We start from the raw sequence: 22,170 nt of genomic DNA, 5'->3' as shown, positions 1-22,170 counted from the left end.
TGAGCTGTCTATCCAATATAGCTGAAAATAGCCTACAGCTAACACCCTTCTATTGTGATCACATTCTTTTCAGTGCTGCTATTAACATGTGATTGGAACCCAGTATTCTTCAGATACACAAGGCTTGAACTCTCTTTATCCAATCAACGTGGCCAGCGGCTGAAGATTATGGGAAGTGAAGCATATCAGAAGTCATTAAAAGGGAGGAAGAGAAGCTTCAGTAAGAAATCCTGCATCCAAATATCTCAACAGCAGATGGCAACAAAGTTCTGCATTAGCCATCCCAATTATTTATCTAACAAGCAATTAAATACATTTGCAGTGGCTCATTAAGCTGCAAGTATTATAAATCTCTTGTTAAATTAATATTGACAATCTATAATTATTTTCAAAACTTAAAAGTTGAGTTTCAAGAATAACATGTGAATACTACATGAATTCCTAGCCAAGATTGCGATCTGATTCAGATAATAAACTTTAAATGGCGTTATAAAATTGCAACCAATGTGTAGATTTGCACGTCAACATCACAAAATGTAACAGGAGACAGATTAACACAAAAACTTTCAATTTTAATGACTGCATCTGGATAATAGGAATTTATTTGTGAATGGTTTTTTATCTTACATCTGTCTTTGGGGTAGATGTTTTCATCACACTTAATCAGGCCAGTTGAAATGTATCTTCATTAAGGATGCGGATGTTTTGAAAATGATTGAAGACTTCATACAAGCAGAGATCCTTTCTATTATTCATTGAAATACCTCTTCTATTTAGGTTTTCATGTGAGCCAGAAAAAAAGGTTTAGCAGCTTGAAGAGTTGTTTTGCTTTTCATGAATGAACTCTTCAAAGCTGTCACTCACTCATGTAAAGTCTGAAGCAATTCTGCTAAATTATTTTTGAACTGTGCATAGCTGTAATACTCATAATAATTTGGCCTGTCTGTAATTCCAGATGATACCTCAATTAGGCCAAACCTTGTTGGCTTCATCAAAACTATATATTGGCTCTTCAGATCTGACTCAGAACCCCATAATCTGGAGTTTCTGAATACTTTCTTCTATTACTTGATGGATAATAAAACCTTTTGGAGAAAGGTTATATCTCAAATTATGGAAATTGTGGAAATTATGCCAAAGGATATTTCCAGCCAACTTCTCTAACCTCCCATTAAATTCTTTATCATCCATTTTTTTAAAAAAATAAAATAAAATACCTTATGGGGAAAAATCTAGTACATTTATACAGCAAAGCAATATATCTTATATCAAAAACACTTTATACAAAAAAGGAAGATCAAAGGAGGAGAAAGAAAAAGCAGATGCTTTAAAAAAGAAAGAAAAAGATCATACTACATACAATACATATTTCAGCCAAATTTTTAAATAAATTGACCACATGAAATAATAAACAGTTTTGCCATTGTGATAATCTTACATTTTGTGAATGCTTAGGGCCAGTTTGGTCTAGTGGTTAGAGGCACTAGGCCAGGCCTGTCAAACTGGTGGCCTGAGGGCTGGAAGTGTCACACGCAGGCTAACACTTTAAGATAGTGTGATTCCAAAGTTCTCATTGATTAATAAACATCTGATTTTTACAAAAATTTGATATAGGTTTAAAATGGATTCAAATAATAATCCTAATTCAGGAGTTCTAGATATAATGGATGTATCTGGGCAAAACTGCAAAATCAGAAAAAGTTTTTATTAAGTATCCTTGTATTCTGCCATTTTATGTAATTTCAAAGTCTCATGGCTTCTTAAAATGGATATAGATCTGTGAGAGGGAGGGTTTTTCACCCCCAAGGAGCTAAGAGGCAGCCTAACCTGGAATCCTTCTTAAAATTGGTATAGACATGCACAGGGCTCGGATTCTCCAGGTTTAACAACCGGTTTGGTGATTGTGTGATTTGCATGCGCGTGCGCAGCCTTCGAGTAACAGAGCTGAGAAGCGGCAATCCGCTGTGCCGTGCTAATCAGTTGAGACGATATAGGTAGGTAAAGCGCAGGAGTGGGTGGGTGGGCCCACATGATAGCCACAGTAAACTGGTTCATTGCCATCTGATTTTTGGAACAAGGGGTTTGGCCGAACCGGTAGAATCCCACCCCTGGATTTGCCGGGGGAAAGGAGCTAAGAAACAGATCAGCCAGGAAAGGATCCAGGGTGGACCCTCTTTAACTCTTCACAGAATATACCTAATAATTATGCAGATTTGTGCTTTAGTCCAGCAAGATTCCTGTCTTTAGGTTAGCAGCAGTGGTGGTATTCTACCAGTTTGGCCCAGTTCTACCGAACTGGTAGCAGCGATGAGCAGCGGAGACCAAACCGGTTCTCTCCACCACTCTGCTGTTGGGCCCACCCACCCACCTGGGCTCCTATACTCACCTTTATCCTCTGAATTTTGAAGCGCAGCTGCTTTGCGCGGCACAGCTGAGTGCTGCGCGGCAGCTGCTGAAGTGACCGAGAGAGTGCAGGCTTGCAGGAGGTGAGTTAGAACACCTCTGTGCCTGAGCAAAGTGCGCATTTGGCATGTGCATGCACATAAAGTGTGTGCACGTGTGCAAAGCGTGTCCACCAAGCCACGCCTACCGAACCGGTGGTAAAAATATTTGAATCCCACCACTGGCTAGCAGCAATAAAGAAGCTACTCTGGGTAACTTCTCACATGGTTCTGGTTCTTAGTTACTTGACAACTTAATCGAAGAGAATGAGAGAATGAGATATAATCAATAGGCAAATATATCAATATCCCAGTCTGGGTTAGAGATGCAATGGGTGAGTTTACTTGGAGACTTGAGGAACAGAATGGGACAAAAACTCAAACAGAATCCTAACAAGACAGGGGTGATGGTCTTATGTAAACATAATTGGCTTTAGATAGGATTGTGCCACTCCTGAAGGAGCAATCTATGATTTGGGTAATCTCCTGGCCTCATGGCTGTTATGTTCCCAGGAAACCTTTGCCCAACTTTGTTGTTTTTCAACATCCTTAGAAATAACTTGGATGAATGTATTGATAATTATTAGAAGTAAACTACACAGAGCTATAGGGAATAGCAAACACATTAGTGGTCAGTATCAAGATTCAGTAGAATCATGACAAGCTGGGAATGATGCCAAATCCCAAATCAGTGGATGACCATACCCAGAGATTTCGTGTATATGTTTTAAAGGAGAGGAGATAATGTAGAACTCTCCAGCAGCTCACACAGGAGTAATCTAGGAAGTGATCTGTCTCCTCACCAGCACTGTCTGAAACCAGCCCAGAAGATCCACTGTAAGTTGCCCATAGAGGCAACTCAGGAGAATATGACGGTCGAAACTTAAAAAAAATATATTTAGAGATCAAGCACCATGAGAAGGGAAGTACCATCTCCATCTCAGTTCTTCTGCCACAAGTCATCAACAAGCATGATCAATGCAGTCAGAATCCAGTCCAAAGTTCAGAAAGCCAAGTCAGGTTTGGCAGCCAGATTTCACAAGCCAGATTTACAAGAATGACAAAGCAGAGCAGGAAATCAGACAGCTGTCAAAGCTACCTCTTAAATCAAGCTTCAGCCAGATGTCTTTAATCAAGAATTACTCTCTTGCTTGGCAAGGAGCCTTATTGACTATCTTTATTCTGCTTTCCTTCTATTCTCTGGGTTTAAGTCTCATGCCACCATGTGATGCTCCAGCTGTTCTCATGGTACCTGTGTTTGATACCATGACGAATCAGATGATTCCTGGCTTAGTGTCTCCTGAGGATGATATTCCATTGGTTCACCTGGAGCAGCTTCTTCAGGATCAGAATCTGAGTCCTGGATCATGTAAGGAGATACTATACCTTACCACCAAAAAGGCCAACACCAACACATGAACTCAGCCACAGCTGTGCAGGCATGGATAACCTTATTCAGCAATTGAATGTCAGACAAAATTGAAGATGTTGCATATGAAGTACAAGCATATCATAACTCACAACTCAAAATTCAGAAATGCTCTGGCGGTATATCTTCTATCAACCACTGCACCATATTATTCTAGGAAGCACTGAAATATGTAGCACATAGGATTAATTACATATAATTGGCATATAGAATAGGCTTAAGTAACCACAAAGCTACCCTGAAGAGGCTGCCCACATAAGGCAGGGCAAGCTAATGCTACCTGCTGTGCGTAGTCTACAGCATCTTCTACAGATGGTTGCTTTGATCCCTCAATGAAAGCTAGATTGATGCTTGGTGTACAGTTGGATTTGAAAGGAAAGAACCTCTCCTTTTAGAAGCTTCACTGTAATTGTTTGATGGAAACTTGGTGATTTGTAAAATAACTGTGGAGATGTCTGTGTATGGCAGTTTCCTTTTTCCCTTATTATTAGTTACACAGCTCTAAACAGTTAGCTTGTTTAATGATTTTTCCTTTTCTTTCTGTCATTTGTTTACTTAGCTTCGTCTGTGCTGTCTTGTCATAAACAGTCTCTCCATGTGCCTGGTTTGTATGGCTGTCACTGCTAGCTGTGCTAGTTGGCTGATACATCAGTTTGCTTATGAATCTCTCCTGTCTGCCAAGAATCTTACATGTCACCCACTTGCAAAAACAATTGATTGCTTTTTGTAACAAGTATTTTGGCTTTTTCAGAGCAATCACCCTTCTTTTTTCAAGAGACAAACTCTTATGACACTTTTTTTTTGTTAGAAGTATTTGCTTGGCCCTGACATCTGTATATCCTCTTCCTAGCATGTTTTTCACATCGTGTTTTGTCAGCTTTTATAGAAATGGCATTCAGCACCTCCATAGCAGGCTTGACACTTTATGAGACACCTTTCATAACAATTGTTTTGAACTCAAATCTTTATCTTTTCAGTAACAGGAACATAGCCTTTTGTAAGTTCCAAGATGTCAATTAATTTTCAAATTGACTGAGAGTGAAAATAAATTGAGTAATTTTAAATTTCCATGAAGCTAAGTGTCACTGGGCATGGCCAGTTCTATCATTAAGAGAGTAAGGTGGCTGCCTCAGGCTGTTGATAGGGGACCATAAAGGAACAATATAGAACTACTTATCTGATAAAATGCATTTTGATAGGAGCTGCAACCTTTTGTTGATCCCCCCAAAGCAGAAGAATATTCTGGAGTGACCCTGATATCTACCTACAAGGAAGGCTGCCTGTGATGGTTTTGCATAATTTACTGTTTTGGCCTTCTTTCTTTCCCATCTGTCACCAAGGAGAGCAGGATAATTCTGAATTAACCTATTCCCAATACTATGATCAGTAATGGCACTAACTGACTAACTGATTTAATTACTTAGTTCATATGAAAAAACTAAATGAACCTTGGTAATTCATTATTCCTTCCTTCCTTCCTTCTTTCCTTCCTTCCTTCCTCCAGTTCCAAAGCACTTTCCCAAAGAGTATTCAAAGAAATGTTTGGAGAAAAAGGAGCTAAACTTGAAACGACAATGAAGAATTACAAATCAATTGCCAACACATTTTCCCACACAAAAATCAATAAATTTATTAGAGTAATCAATTAAATTCTGTTCCATGTTCAATAACAGAAAGTGCTGTGGCTAAGCAACAAAAAAAAGATAAAAGTTATTGCTCAAGCTATGCAGGATGTATTCTGCTTCAGTATGGAGTGGGGGAGGAAGCTGTACAGAAACTAGAAATATATTTTACAACTTTTCTGCCGTGTTTCTCACATAATAAGGCCGGGCCTTATTTTTTTTTTGACCCCCGAAAAAACGGCTAGGCTGTCTTTTTGGGGGTGACTTAATTCCCCCCCCTTGCATCCTCGGGTGGACGGGCGGCGACAGCTTGGATGTTCGGGAGACCTTCCGCCACTGTTGCTTTCCCTTCTCCCTTGCTGCCGCAGCATTAAGAGCAACGCCGCAGCGTTTGGCGCAGCCACGTGCAGCCAGTCAAGGCTCCTCCCTGCAACCGGAGCCCTGAGGAGACACTTGGCTTCAGGCGCTCCTGTCGCCGCCTTCCCTTTGCCTTCAAAGGTAAAGCGAATTATTTTAAAAACCTCCGCTCATCCCACCAGGGCCGCGCCAGAGCCATGCGGGCTGGACAGAGCCGGGAAAGCGAGCTGAAGGTCTCCCGATATGAAGTGCCCCACCAACGCAGGCAGCACCATATCTGGGCATGCAACAAAGTACTTCCTAACGGCAAGCCCCCCTGCTGTTCCCCCCCATTTCGCATGTTTAATATGGGCCTTAATTTGGGGGGAGGGGCTTAATTTGATTTTATGCCAATAAAACATGCTGGGGCTTCCTATTGGTGGAGGCCGTATTGTTGGAGAAACACGATATGTTTCTGTAACTGTGAACTGATTTATGAAGGTCCTCTCCAAAGATTTTTTTAAAAATAATGTATTTCATCCCATATCAACAATCTGATTTTTAATGTGCAGTAAACTAAACCTGAGAAACAAATTTATCATGTTTACATTTCACACATCTATTTATACCCTGTCAAGCAAAAGTTGATTAAACGTATCATATGCCTAACTCTGACTTATGTGTTTATCCTGGTTAAATTCTGTTTACTAAAATTTTGAAAAAGGATGGCAAGGAATATTTTAAGATATACTATATACAGCAAGAAAAAAGGAATCTGAGAAATAATTTTATCAAAAAGCATATAATTATTTCTCTGAATAGATTCTATTGCTGACACATTTAAAAACAGTTTGAGAGCCAGTTTGATGTAGTGGTGAAGGTGCTGGCCTAGAAACCAGGAGACTGTGAGTTTCCCTAGACGTGAAAGTCTGGTGGGTGACTTAGGCCCAGTCACCTCATAAGAATTTTGCTATGGGGAAAACGGGACAAAGGAGTATTAGATGTGTTTTTCCCCTTGAATTATGTATTAAAAAGGTGGGATAAAATAACAATAATAAGAACTGGTGAAACCACAACACGGATAAAGTAATAGAAAAGGAAGAAAAAGTGCTGTAGGACTTTAGACCTCAAACAGACAAGCACCTGTTACATAACATCCCAGACTTAACAATTGTTGATAAGAAAAACAAAAAGTCTAGATAGGGGTTTATTGCAATCCCAAAACAACTGGAACACCACTTGGACACCGTCAGTATTGACAAAACCACCATTAATCAATTGCAAAAAGCAGCTTTATTTAAATAGTTTACATCCTGCAATGATACTTTTAACACCATTAAACATCAACAGCTGCCTATGGGTGGGTAAAAATGCCAAATAGTTTGAACATTGGCTGACTGTGTGACCAACCATAATAATGAAATAAAATGCATTTTGAAATTGTTTTTATAAATTGCTCAATAGTATGACTGCATAGGACTTTGGATTTGAATGGTGCTTTAAAAGGTGCATAATAGCAAATGTACCAAAGTGTGCATAATTTTTTGACAATCACAACCCAAAATGTACTATTGTTAAATAATAGAACACTTTTGGCAGGCCACAAAAGACAGTCTCAGTGAAGAATTAAGGTAGTTTTGTATTAGAAGGAAGGAGGACATTCTAAAGATGGTTGGTTTTTTTTTTCTCCTTAGAATTTTTGACTGTAGTAATTTGACTCGCAGAAAAAGGAAGACATGAATTTTCCCAGTGAGTTAAAAAACTGTTGGATGAATGATCTGATACAATGCAGGAAACCGATTTTCAAAAGGAAGAATCGAGCTGACAATGCTATGAACTACTTGCTATCACTGTTGGAGAAATCTAACAAAAGGATTAGATTTCCAAGCATTTACTGGATTTGTGAGATCTGGAACTTAGTTTCAAAGGATAAAAAACCATTCGTACACTAAGCAACAGAAACACTAAGAGGACAATGTATAACAAAAATAACAGATGCATTATTTGTTAAAAATTAAGATTCTTAGGAGCTTTCCTCTCCTTATATACATTGAAATTATTATATGTAGAAAAGAAAAGAGGGGAAAGATAAGGTATTTCTTGTCCTCTTGGATCAATTTTTTTTTCTACAATATATTTATACTTTCACCAGAGTTTGGTAGTGCTTAGTCTTTTTTGCATTCAAAGTCCTCAATTTTAAATTTACACAACTTTGTCCCTTTCTTGTGGTCCATATTCTTATAAGCAGAATTTTACTAAAATGTGAATCAGTTGGTAAATTAATTTAAGCACGACTGCTACTTTAAAAATTTCTGGGAAAAAGGCCTGAGAACATAGTCATTTCTCTACAAGGTTTGTTGATCTAAATCAGTATTTTTCAAACTTGGCAACTTTAAGGAGTGTCCAGGTCAGCTCTCAGAATTCCTTCCTTCAAGGCATCCTGAGTCATTTGTGAAAAAGCAATTTTTGAAACTGAATTTATAAATAAATAATATATTTATTTTATAAATAAAACAAAGTGGGCTATCTCACTACTTTAAAATTTCCAAAATTCCATGGAACTCAACATAGTGAATCTCCATTTGCTTTGCCAGCAGCCTAGATTAATAAAATCCTCTATAAGGAATGAAATCTCTGTGTGGGCCAGGTGCTAGCCTTTTGTTTCATTGTAAATATTGCATTGGGTAAGCCAGTTGTACTTTTTCTAATTAAAAAAAAAATCTAGGTTGTCTAAACAAATGCTGTTCTTCCACTTATTATCCTATAGTAAACATTACATGCAATACAGTTAGTCCTCAACTTACCACAATGGGGACAGAAGCTCTGTTGCTAAGCAAGGCAGTTGTTAAATGAGACACATACGACTTTATGACCTTTTTTTTGCCATGGCTTTTAAATGAATTGTTGCAGTTACTAAGTGGATCAATTCATTTTCTCCCTTTTACTTTGCTTCTTGGACACTGGCTGGGATGGTCACAAATGCAGATCATGTGAACCTGGGATGCTGTAACCATTGTTAAAAACTCGCTGGATGCCAAGCGCCTGAATTCTGGTCATGTGACTACAGGGATGCTGTGACCGTCTTAACTGCAAGGTAAGCCCCCTTTTTCAGTGCCATTGCAAGTTTGAATAGTTACTGAACAATGGTTGTAATTCGAAGACTACTTAGATAACTAATTTCTTTTTTTGGCATTAAAAGGTAAAAGCCAAACTACTATAACAGGGAAACCTTGAGTTTTTTTATACCCTTGTTAACTTTGGCTACATATGATCCATATGATACTATTGTATTATGATTAGTGTCTGCATTTTTGTGCCTTGTCCTTGAGGTTGCTGACCTTTTTAACTGAAAGCAAAGGAAAAAATTGAGGAGGAGAAGCACATCTTGCCTTGCTCGGCTCCCTTAGTTGAGGCACCTACTAGTCTTAAGCCAGTCAGTGCCCCTCTTTTCTTTTTTTTCCCTTTTACTGAAGCTGTGGGTTTCCCAAACGTTGACCAAGGGGGGGAAAAAGTACAGTTACCAACATCAATAAAAAGTATGTCGTTTTCAAAGCCTTTCTTTCAAGGCTGAGCTCAGTCCGGGGAGGGCTTAAAATTGGCTGCTCCTTAAACCAAAACGAAGATGAGGTGGGGGAGGAAGGAGACGGGGCCGAGCTTGGGATATCCGGAGGCCGACAGAAAGACCTCCTCGCATTTGATTCATTTTCTTGTGTGAGGGACTGAGGCCGGGCGCCGTAAACCTTCCACACACACCCCGAGGGAGCCCACCATTAACTTTTTCCTTTCGACTCTTCATCCTTCGCGCCCGCGGCTTCCCGCGCGCCCCTCGCCCGTCTCCCTTGGCGCGCGCTCGTCGTGTGTTTCCCCCCACCACCACCTCTCAGCCCCGCGCCTCCTCATTGTCTTCCCCAGCGCGTCGGGCGATAAATGAATGAATAAATAAATAAAAATTCCTCTGTGACTGAAAAATAAATAAATAAATAAATCGCCCCGGCAACTACGTAAGCAATCGGACTGGAGCTGCCGTCGTCTCGCACCGCCTGGCGCGTTAGCTCGAGAGGAGCCCCACCACCACCACCACCACCATTACCACCTCCTTCTCCTCCTCCTCCTCCTCCCCCTAGCGTAGAAAGAGCCCCCCCCACCCCCCGCTGACGTGCGGGCTGCTGAGGTACCCGTTACGAAGGCAAGTTGGGAAGGTACCAAATCTTTCTCTCTTCCTCTCCTCCCCCCCCACCCACCTCCGCCCGCCCCGGAGCAGCACCATGTCGCTTTCGCATTCCACCCCCAGCCCCCCTTCCAGCCCCGCTTCTGGGCTTCGGCGCCTGCCTTCCCTCCGGCTGTGAAAAGCGCAAGGCGCTTCGGGCGAGAGAGAGAAAGAGAGAGAGAGAGAGAGAGACGAAGACGCGAGACGCAACAAGCCCCCTTAACAAACTCCTCGCCGCCTTCGACCTCAGGGAAAGTCAGCCGTGTTGGCTGGCTCTCGCCGGCAAGCAGCCGGAGTGCGAGGACGTGTAATTTGGACCAAGGTGTTGTTATTGTGTCGTCCGTCCGTCCCGACCTCCCCGCCATCCCGGTGCAAAGTGGCTTCTTACCGAGCTCTTTCCAGCCACCTTTTCTCCACCCCGTCGTCCCTTTTCCAAGCGGGAAGAGTCCCTTCCTTTCCCGTGTGGTCTGGTGTCTGTCCGGGTTTGACGATGCTTAAGGAGAGATGCCTGGGATTGCTCTACTGTGGCTTGTATCTCTGGGCATCTTTGTTTCTCTCTTTTTTGCAAGGTAAGTCCTGGGTTGTTTTTGATGGCTGGGACTGTGAGAGGTGGGGCGGGGGGCAGAGAGGGAGAGAGGAAAAGACGCCGAGTGGGATCTTTTCTAATTTCCTTGGAGAGAGGTGCCTCCGGAGCCTTGGCTTTTGAAGGAAAGGACTTGATTTATTCCCACTGAAACGAAGAGTGCAGTACGCCTTGGGTTGAAGGGGGGGAACTTGTACTACAAATAAAAAGCTATATATTGTTTTGATTTTTTTTTTTTTTGGTGCAGGAGATGTGTGTGTGTGTGTGTGTGTGTGTAAATTAGAAAAAAGCTTGGAGGAGAGGCGATTTCATTACAGTGCTGTTAAAAAGTGCCACTTTTTTTTTTTTCTGGTTTGGTAACTTCTCTTGTGAACATACTTGTCAGCTATAAAAACGAGAAGCCTGCAACTTGGAGGGGGAAATGCAGTGTGAAATTCCTAACCGAATATGTTATCCTCAGATATGACAAGATAAATATAGGATTCATTTAAGAGGCCTCGTGGATTGGTTTCATTAAAGTACATACACCGGCCAAGAAGAGAATGACCTGTTTCCGTATTTATCCTATTATCTTTTACTTTCCTATAAGTCAGGAATTAATTGAAAAGACAATAAGAGTTCTGTGAGAGGGTGGAAAGAAGCTTGACTCATTCTAGTTGGCATAGTATTGTTTACTTTTATACATTTGTCTCATGCCAGTGATCTGAGCAAGTTTAGCCTTCATTTTAGAAGATGGACCAGAGTGATGTGAATATAGTAGATATAATGAACCAGTACGTGCAATCTAGTACTTTATAGTTACAGTATGATATGAAATTGTTCAAGGATGATGCAGTTCAGTTGACAAAAACCAAGAGAACAGAAATCCAGATAAATGTTTTTTTAAAATGGGGAAAGATCCCAACAAATGTAATAGTAGAGCACAAAATAACATTTTCAGGAGCTTCCTATCCTAAATAAAAATATATAACAATGTTAGTACAAAGAGTAAAATCCTATGGATTAAGTTGAATCAACTTGATTTGACTTGTATCAAAAGAAAAATCTGAACGAGTAAATGATGTATCTTCATTTAAGAACCAGACATAAGTTACCCTTTCTTATTTCCACTATTTACACTTTCTTATTTCATTATCTGTAAAATAAGCAAATGTCAATCTACTTTGCAAGGTTATTGTAGGAAGAAACACTACAAAACATGTAAAATGCTTACTAGTATAAATGACTATCATACTAAGTAGAATTTTAATATTCCTGTCTTGTCCCTAAATCAGATTGACAAATATTTTAATTATAAATACTTGGATATACATGGTTTTATTTTAATATTACTATCAAGCAGAAGATTTCCCATATATACCTTTAAAATTATAACAACAGAGAAGATACAGTGTTTGACAGTTCATAAGATTCCCTTCCAGTCTTGCTTCTTGCTTTTTAAAAAAACCCATTAAGTTACATGTAATAAAGCTAAACATATAATTAGAAAGCCTTCTAGGACTCAGATGAACTTAACATTGCAATGCTATAGATGTACACTTAGAAGTGTCTTTAATTGGGCAAGCTCAGGTAAGACTATATGTATAGTTTGGAAGTGCAGTTTTAGAATTGTAATCTAATCTAATCTATATGGGGTCACCAACTCCTTTACTGTAGTTGCAGCTTTAACTCTAAAAGGTTAAATGTGTGTGCAGAGATTTCTTTTGTGTTGGATTACTTGATGGGTCTAGAATAGTGTTAAGAGGCAGAACTTCTGTTATCTTGTTGGTGGACCTCCCATTGACAAGCCAAAATGCTAGATATAGTGAGTGGTTTTTTCCCCCTAGACTTAAGGTTGTACCCCAAGAAGCTAAGCTGATTTCCGCTAGAATCCTTAGGCATTGTGAAGTGCCTAAAGATTAGGCTAATTGTTTGTATTCATGGCACCATCTGGACTTTCTGAGGAGTCTTTGGCCAGGTCTGCTTTGCCCACAAAAACTAGTACACCAGTTGAGGTCCTTATTAAAGTTGAAGAACCTTGCTATAGTTACAAATGTCCTCATCATTTTTTGATTGGATTACTGATTGAAGATAACTTTGAAGCTGCAACTAGTTCAGAATGCAGGAGCCCACATGCTGACTGGTGAGAATCAGTCCAGTATTATAACACCTACTGTATATTGTGGATACCTCACTGACCTTTATTTGGGTAGGTACTGTCCAAGGTGCTGCATTTAAAGTTCTACTTGGACAAAGAGGAAACTACTCCTTCTGTCGTGATTCTGGCTGGTTTGCTTCTGTTCTGCTCAGGGGTGAATATTATAGGCTATTTTAGGCCTGCTGGTAAAAGGAGACCAAGGTGCAAAATCTTATTTCTCTATCATCGCTTTCATTCCCTGAAATAAATTTCTTGCCTCTGAAAACTGGAGTGTTCTCTTTAACAACAATAACCCCCAACCCACTTCTATCTTTAAAAAAAAACCCAATTTAAACTTGGCTTTTCAGATAAGGTTTTGATGACCAACATCCAGCTCCTGCTTTCCACTTTTGCTGGTTGCATGTGATGTTTTAATTTGAAATGTACATATTTACATCAGGTGTAATGGGGATTAGTAAATCTTATTGTTTGTAATAGAACTCTTAATAGTATGTAACTTTTGAGAAATAAATATGTAAATAGATAATCTGGATTATTTGAAACATTTTAGCATAAGTACATCTGGATAATTAAGCTGCTTTTGAGATTAATTCTGTAATTCTAAATAACTATAGCATTCTTGAATATGTGAATGGGTGAAAGGGACATTATGTATCCCATAGCCTTTCTTTTTTCATTCTGTGTTACTTTAGAAAAGTAATTTATCAATAGGATCATGAGCAGGGAAGATAGAGGCCATTATGTCTTTTCAGTTCTTTGGATCAAACATAGTGCTGCATATTTGGTTTCCTTTTTATGCGATTCGGTGGGGGAGGTGAGATGGTTGCTCAATGATGTCAGCATCAACAGCTGTAGTCATTTGTTTGAGGAATGTCCCTAACTTTAATAAATTATTTCTGTAATAGGGGGTTCAATCAATTGCATGTGGAGAGTGAAATACTACTTACAGGGATGTAAACAGGTTTATGAAAGCTTAGGTCCTGGGACTACATGTATATGATTGAACAGCATATCATTTCTATAACCTATTCTGATAGAAATGAAGTAGTAATGTGTGTTGGCTAGCATACGTATACATTACAATATAAGTAAAGGTCAATGGTCTTGTTAAGGTATATTATAGATTGCCCATTTTGAACGGTGTAAAATTTTGTTTTCTACCCTTGGCCTGTCTTTGGTCTCTTGCTTTTTTAGAACTTATATAGAAGCAACCTCTTTGAAAGGCCACATAAAAGGCCAATACCTACAAAATTTGGGATTAGAGCCCATAGACAATTGAGGTGCCCGCTGAGCTGAGATTTTAACATTATCACTGTTCCTTCTGTCATTATGCACTGATGTTTTTGGAGTGGTGCAGTGTGCTAGAAGTGGAGCTCTCACCTCACAATCAGGAGGCTGTGAGTTCAATCCTAGATAGAGGCAGATATTTCTCTCTCTGGGCACAATGAGAATATATCTACTGAACAAATCTCCTCATTGGCATCAGGAAGGGCATCCGGCCAGTAAACACACTGCTAGCTATATTCAGTTGCCCAGACTCCACTCTACAAGGGATTATGGGGTCGCTAAATGATGATGATGATGATGATGACTGTTCTGATGTTTTTCTAAGCTCAGGAATGCACAATGACAAAGTAGATTAAGAGTGCAAAGGAGGTAGCACAGTATTTATTTCAGATAAAGTCTCTGTGCAGTACTTATTATACAACATTTAATATACAATATAAACAATAAACAATTTAAATAAATAATAAAATACATATTAATATGTAATATTAATTTGGCCAGGTGTTTAAAGATTAAGTGAAAATAAATCTCTGTTAGAGTGGCTATCTTGGCACAATCCTAATTCATCACTAAATCAAATAAATTAGTTGCATAGTCCCCAAGTTTTGCTTTTTTAATGAATGGAGTCCTATATAGTGATTTTGTGACTTTTGTCATGTACCTTTACTGCATCTGAGCTGTCTGCTGGGTAACAGTTCCCTGCATATCCTAACTACACTGTTTTCGGTGGCAAATGGAACTCCTTACTTAACCAGTGCAACTGTGGGAAGCAGAAGGCAAAGAGATTAAGGAAGAAATATAGGGAATTTGTCATAAATGCCTTGTTTGTCACTTCTTCAAAGATGGAAGCATCTAAAAAACACTGCCCTGTAGGGAATACAATTGAAGCACATCTTCCCAGTCCGGTACCAATTCAGGACATGTAGAGTTAATGCTGGTTATGACAACGAAGGTTTGAAGATTAGTATTTCAGTCCAGCAGGAATCATAAAGTGACACAATACTTTAAAAGTGTCTTGATAGCAGTGCAGTAAATTAGGTCAGAGTTGCGCAACTTGTGACCTGTCAAGCTGAACGGATCCCATTTCTTGTGTTATCCCAGGTACTTAACCATTCCTCAGCTTTTGTAGTCCCAGCAAGGCCATAACAATAGAAGGCTTGGAAAGATCTGGAAGGTTACCATAGATAGCTGTGGAGAATTGAAGGTCCACCATTTCCGTGAGTTGGATTTGGACTGTTTGAGAAATGGCTGAAACTCTGTCATGAGAAGGCTCTGAAGGACTGTTGAGTGAAACAGTACAGCTAACAAGGTCAGGTGAACAAGGCCTGAGGAAAAGATGGGGCGGGAAAACAATTTCCTTCCACGACAAATGAATGAATGGCAAGTTATTATTACATGATGCATTTTCTTCTGTCTTTTTTTAATGCTGTGCTTCTATTTGGGATAGAGCATAGATAAAAGATTAATTAATGTGACATCTTCTGTACTGTGTCAGCAGCAATCTGTCGGTGCAGCAACTGGGACTCTTTCATTTGTTGAGAATGAATTTTATAAAACCTGCTCCAGGCCGTAATGTGGCAAATTAAGTAAAGCACATATATCCTTAAATATAAAATCAGTGGCATTTCCAACAGCTGCATCTCAACCTGCTGCCTGCTTAGTTCAATTGATTCACAGAATTCCAAGCCAGCAGTAATGATATGAAGAGGAAATTCTGGCACATGTGTTGCATCCAAGAGCTCTCTCTTTTATGATGCCTTACCTATATAGATACTGTAGTCATCGACTTACAATCGCCATTGGCACCAGAATCCCCATTGCTAAACAATGAGGCTGTAAAACGAGATGCCATGACACTGCATCACTTAGTGACAGCACTACTAGCACTCCCCATTGCTGCCATTAACTGAGAATCGCATATTGTTAAGCGACTACCTGCCCACTCCAATTTAAAACATTCCAGGCTTGATCCCACCCAGTCCCAAGTTTCAGGAAGGTAAGGACTGCCTCTAACTTCTCCCAACTGCCTATATCTTCCTCCATGTCTGCCCTTTGGGATGCCCTTTGGGGCAGTGGTGGGATTAATTTTTTTTTACTACCAGTTCTGTGGGCGTGGTGGGCGTGGCTTGGTGGCAGGGGAAGGATACTGCAAAATCCCCATTCCCTCCCCACCCCACTAACCTGCTTTCCAGCTCCGTTCTCCTGTGCAGGGCAACAATAGAAGACCCAGCCGATCAGCTGGGACTCGGGAGGCAGAGAATAGATGGGGGCGGGGCCAATCAGAGGTATTTGCTGGCTCTCCGAACTACACAACATTTCTGCTACCGGTTCTCCAGAACTGGTCAGAACCTGCTGAATAACACCTCTGCTTTGGGCCATTAATATCAGACCAACAATCGAGTAAACAATACCCCAGTCAAGGAACTGCCAAACAAGCCAACAAGAAACAGCCCAATCAAAGAATCTCTAAGTCCACCTTCACCAACACTGATAGGACAAGCCTAGAATGCAAACTGAGAGCAACCCCACTCTTTGCTAGCACTGATGATGTTACCTAGTTAGGGTAATTAACAGTCTTCAAGAAAATAACCAAGCTCAGAGAGTTCAATGAGCAAACCCCTCATTTCAACCCTGAGGTATAAATATTCTCCTTTATTGGCCTACTCCTACCCCTGTCTCTGGGCTCTTTGGGCCCCCTTATATCCTGTCTTGTAGGGTGGCAAGCAGCTCCCAACCATGCAGGTCTGGGCCTGCTTGCCACACCCTAGGATGCCAAAGCTGTCCTTGCTCACTCCCAGGCACATCTGTCCTTGCCATTCTGCACTCTGAATATTGTAACGGAATGTATGTGCAGCAACCTTGAGGAAAAAGAAGGAGAGATGATGCCTAGGAAATAATCAGTCAAGAGAAGAAAGACCTCCCCCGATGGATCAAAGAGATAAAAGTGGCAGGTGGAACGTTTGTACCTTCACACTTGCAAAGTTCTGTTAGCATGGAAACCTTACAATAAAGTAGAATTTGCTCATCTCATCCTGTTTCCTGTTTTGTTTACCTGGGGGAGCTGATATCAGTCTTGCAAGTCTCAAGGTACAAACTTAACGGCCTGCCACTTTTAATGTTCAACCCTTAAGCAATTGTGGGCTTCTGCTTGTCTTGTCTGATTGCTTACTAAGAAGCATCTCCCCTTCTCCTTCCTCAAGCTACTCATGCATTCCATTATGCTGACCTCTGCTATCCTGCACTCCAGCGCCCCAACTGACTTTCACTGTCTTCTTGCTTCCACTGCTGGCAAAAAAAAAATTGGAAAAACAGTTCTAGCATGGCAACTCAAAAACAAAACAAAACCCCACCGAAAAAGCTCCAGAGTTGGTTTTTATGTTTTTTTCACATCATGAAAGCGCTTTCTGGTGCTACAGCTGCTTTTTGGCCAGCCCCAGCTTGGCTCAGGAGTAAGTGTGGTGCAAAGTTTTTTTTTTTTTTTTTTTTAGCACGATGGCTTTTTGTTTTGTTTTGTTTTATATCATGCAGTCCAAATCTAGCCTGGCCCAGGAGCCATGCCTGGCACACTCATCATCAGTGGGAGTGAGAACACAATGAAAGTCAGTTGAAGTGGCAAAGTTCAGGGCAGTAGCTGTTAAAAGAGCAAGTGCTAAGGCACCAGCGTAGAAAGCGAGAGACTGTGAGTTCTAGTCCCATTTTAGTTATGAAAGCTATGATGACTCGGGGCATGGCACAAAGGCAACACAGTCAAATAAGCAATAAGAGTCCCTTTATTATCTGCAACTTTGCCCCCAATGTCCAGGTTACCTTCGGCTGGAGAAAAACTTTTCCAGGAACAGCCTTTAACCAGGAGTGAGATTCAACCTGTGTTACTACCAGTTCAGTGACTACGTTTTGTGTGCATGTGTAAAACAACCTTAGGCTGTGCCACCCGGACAGCTGAAAAGCGCTGCGCGCAGGTGCGCAGCATTTGAAAAGCCTCTTTTTCCCTGATTTTTCAACCTCAGCTGTACTGCGCAAAGCAGCTGAGGTTGAAAAAGCAGGAAATAAAGGACAGGTAAGAGCCCGGGTGGGCGGGTGGGCCAAACAGCAGCAAACACAAAACCAGTTCGGTGTCTGCTACTCTTCAGATCTACCGGCTCTATAGAACCAGGCAGAACCGGTAGCATACCACCCCTGCCTTTAACTGAAAAAATTCAGTCCAAAACAAGGTACATACAAACTGAAATTAAAAATCCAAACAAAGCAATCTTGACAAGGCAGGAGAAGGAATTTCATACTTGAAAGCATGGCAAAACTCACACAGTTGGGAAGTTACCAGGAAGATAGATAAGCCACGATGATACAAGATAAATTCACATTTGCTCCCAACATCTTGCTGCACGCAGCTTCCTTTTTTATATACTGTGTTCCCAGCTGCAGCTAATGAAGGGAATCAGGGCCCTTTCCTCCCCCGTAAGCCACGCAACTCATGTTGCTCCCTTCTCTGTTCCTCCCTGCATGCCCTAGGATGAAGAAGGGGTAGGCCTGGGTCTTCTTCTGAATTCCTTTTCCCTTGGTCCACCTCTCCCCTGCTCTGCCCAGCCAGACTTTGCCCTTCCCTAGTTTCTTACCCAGCCAACAGAGCCACACTCCCACTCCTTGTCAGCTGTTCGGCTTCCCCCTCAGAGTCACAGGGGCATGACAAAAGCCACCTGAGTGGCCTTGGGCCAATCATGATCTCTCAGCCCAATTCACCTCACAGGGATGTTGTGGGGAAAATAGGAGAAGAATGGAGCATTAAGTACATGCTTTGCTTTGAGTTATTTAAAAGAATAATAAAGGTGGGAAATAGATATTGTGTTTCCCCCAAAATATAAAAATATTGTTATATTTTTGGGGGCTCCAAAATAAGCACAAGGGCTTATTTTCAGGGAAACACAATTTCAGGGTGATCACCTCAGCTGAGTGCTCCTTGGACACGGACAAAAGGTGGTGGATGCGCAGGGGATAATGTTGTGTGGCAGCAGCTGCAGCCCATTGGTCCCTTGGTCATTGCACACTGGGGCTGCACACCCTGTGCAGCACAGGTGAGTTGATTACCTGTCCAAGCAGCAGACGGCGGCAGGGGTGCAGTGGGGAGGCATGCAATCCAGACACACTGTGCGGGCTATGGGAAAGCCAAGGGTTGGACAGCCAGAGTGGCTGGCTGGCTGTGGGAGGCTCATCTTTGTGTAGCAGCACCAGCAGCAGGCAGAGGTGCGTGGGTGGGGGGGACACAATCTGGACGTGCTGCATGAGATGCAGGCACCCCAAGAGACAATAGGATGGAGTGAGCAGGCGGATGTGGGATTCTTCTCTTCACGTCTCTCAGCTTGCCTGTGGCCCACACAAAGCGTCAGAATCACTTGCCTTCCCCCTGCATCTCTGCCTCCGTCTGCTGCTGGTGCCGCCATACAAAGATGAGCCTCCTGTGGGCCTCTGCCTGCTCCGGCCCACAGACTCTCGGCTTTCCAGCAATCCACATAGTGCATCCAGATTGCCTGCCTGACAGGTAACCAATTCACCTGTGCTGTGCAGGCTGTGGCTGCTGCCAGACAATGTTGGTCCCTATGCCCTCATCACCTCTGTTGCTGGCCATGCCCACCCACCCAGGCTAATGACGATCTTCATTAGGGCTTATTTTGGAGGTAAGGCTAGGGCTTATTTAAAATCAGGCTAGGGCTTATTTTGGGGGTAGGCCTTAGTTTCAGCAAAACATGATAAGATAGATAGATAAATAGACAGACAGACAGGTGGGGGGAGCGTTCCTTCAGTAGTGAATATCAGAGGGCTGCTAAATGTCCAAATTTTGATCATATGTCTGTGGGTGGGTGCTTCAGTGGTCATAATTTTGGCTGCAGGTCAATAAGTCTATTCAATGCTGCCATAACTTCAAACAGTTGCTGAATGAATGATTGTAAATTGAGGACTATCTATAATCTATATTCTCTAGAGAGATTCTTAGGGCATCAAGCTCCATGCAATTTCAGTGACAGGAAAACAGACTTTGATATTAGTGTGTTTAGATTTAGTTAATTAACCATGCTTGGAATTCAGGAAGCTACGGTTTAATGATTGTTCACGGCACCAGGTTGGGAACTAAAACAATAACCCTATGCATGCTGATGCATATGGGGTTATTTTTTGAAAAGGCTGTGCTACTAATCAATTAATTAAAGTATTTATTTATTTTTCTTCCATTTAATTAACTCTGAATCTCAGTGTGATGACCCGTAGTCTCTCAAAATAACTCAAAACCCAAAACATATATTAAAGTCCAGTAATGCCTTCAACTTAACTTCACTGTTTTATTAGGCACAGTTTAAAGTCACAAAAGTAATTAATGAGGCAAAAAGAAAACCAAAACAAACCGCAGTGACGAGAGTTCTGAAGCAAGCCAAGATAATTAATCATACATTCCAGGAAGATAACCGAGGAGAGTCCATGGGAAGAACGCCAACATAGATAAACCTCTTTCAAAGAAAAACACTAAACTTTGACTCCAGCAATTCTGACTACGCAGTTACAAACTTATATACATAGCTCCCAGCTACAAGCCACAAGGAGGATCATGGTAATCTCCTCCTGAGTAGACCTCGCTTTTCCCTGATCCTCTCCTCCCTGCGTGACCTAGGATGGATAGGGGATGGGCCTAGATCCTCCTCTGATTGCTCAGCCGGCCTCTGCCCTTCCCCAGCCTCCTCCACCACCTCTGGAGCCACACTCCCACTCCCTATTGGCTGTTCCTCCTCTTCCTCAGAGTCAGTCTCCACCAGGGGCATGACACTCAGAGAGTTTCCTGACAAGTCCCTGCTCTTTTCTTGGCAAAGTTTTTCAGAAGTGATTTGTAATTGCCTCTTAGAGCTGAGAGAAAGTGACTGGCTCAAGGTCACTTGGTTTTGTGCCCAAGGCAGGACTAGAACTCACAATCTCCTGCCTTCTAGCCAGATGCCTTAACCACTATACCAGAGTGGTTTTGGCTTTATATTTATACCCCCCCCAATTAATCACCACAATTTGTATAGTTTACAAACAATAAAACCAGCTAAAACAAATGGTATCCCCATTAAACTCAGAAGCCAATTCAAAAGGTTCTAGTACTGAGCATATTGTAAGTTTGCTTGGACTATTAAAGAACTCAACAATGCCCTGCAGCTACTCATTCCAGAGGAAACTGCTAACACTGGCACATTTTTTCCCCTGTCAAATTGAAAGATTATAAATTTTCTCACCAAACTGCAACATGTTTGGAAAAGACAAACAATATATCAGATTTAGCCATCAGCAAAACATGTATAAGGTCAAATACTCTGGATAGACACAGATTTATTTGACTGGAATTTTGGGCTTCTGGCTTAAATTATCATTTAACTGCACATTTATGTCTTTTAATGTGTTATAAACACATTTACTATTTATTCTATTTATTCTAAGGGGTCTTCAAAATCTTTCCTAAAGAAAAGTATATAGCTTTCATTTAAAAGCGTCTGTGTTGTCAAATATAGCTCACATGTCCTAAACGCATATGCCAATTGTTCTGTTTGAATGTAGTGTGTATTTTCTGCATTATTGATTGATTTGACTTGTGCCTGCACAGCTCCAATTGACTCTGGGCAGCTTACAGCATAAAACAAACCAAACAAATAATAATAATAATATTAAAAAATAATCATGACATCAAAGAAGATAATGAATCAGGTCAATGACAAATATATCATGCAGTCAACAAGGAGCTTCTTCCATTCTGGCCCAAAGCCAGATCTTCTGGAATATCATCTTTATAAGTTAATTCAGTAATGCGAGAAGTGCTTCTATGCAACACACTCCCAATTCATCTTTACCAAAAAAGTGTATTATAATTTGCATTCCACTGACTATTGCACAGTCTGACTGATGATTATAGAGCCTGAAAGAATAGCATGCTTCAGAATGGAACCTGTGAGTTATTTGCCCTTTTTTAAAATCACAAATGTGCCCTGCTTTATAAACTACAAATATATAAGAATACTTACTCTGTAACTATCCAGCTCTACAAAATTGCTATGCTTTTACATAGTTCATATATCTGATTCATTTTCTTATATAAAGAAGCTGATATTTTGAAGGG

The 22,170-nt window shown here is 41.0% G+C and overlaps 1 protein-coding gene across 1 annotated transcript in view; it reads left to right on the top strand.

The window, feature by feature from the left end:
* Nucleotides 1-9,986: 9,986 nt before the first annotated feature.
* Nucleotides 9,987-22,170, top strand: part of LOC113415457 (neuronal acetylcholine receptor subunit alpha-7-like) — a 92,492-nt gene continuing 80,308 nt past the window's right edge. Inside the window, exon 1 of the mRNA XM_087957451.1 lies at nt 9,987-10,604. Coding sequence (XP_087813577.1) covers nt 10,526-10,604 — 79 coding nt within the window. The 5' untranslated portion in view covers nt 9,987-10,525. The remainder of the gene's footprint in view (nt 10,605-22,170) is intronic.

The sequence above is a fragment of the Notechis scutatus genome, chromosome 2 (genome assembly GCF_049901735.1).
Source record: "Notechis scutatus isolate UNSWTSFEM ecotype Mainland chromosome 2, rNotScu1.2, whole genome shotgun sequence".
Classification (NCBI taxonomy): Eukaryota; Metazoa; Chordata; class Lepidosauria; order Squamata; family Elapidae; genus Notechis; species Notechis scutatus.
This window is presented reverse-complemented; position numbering and strand designations above follow the sequence as displayed.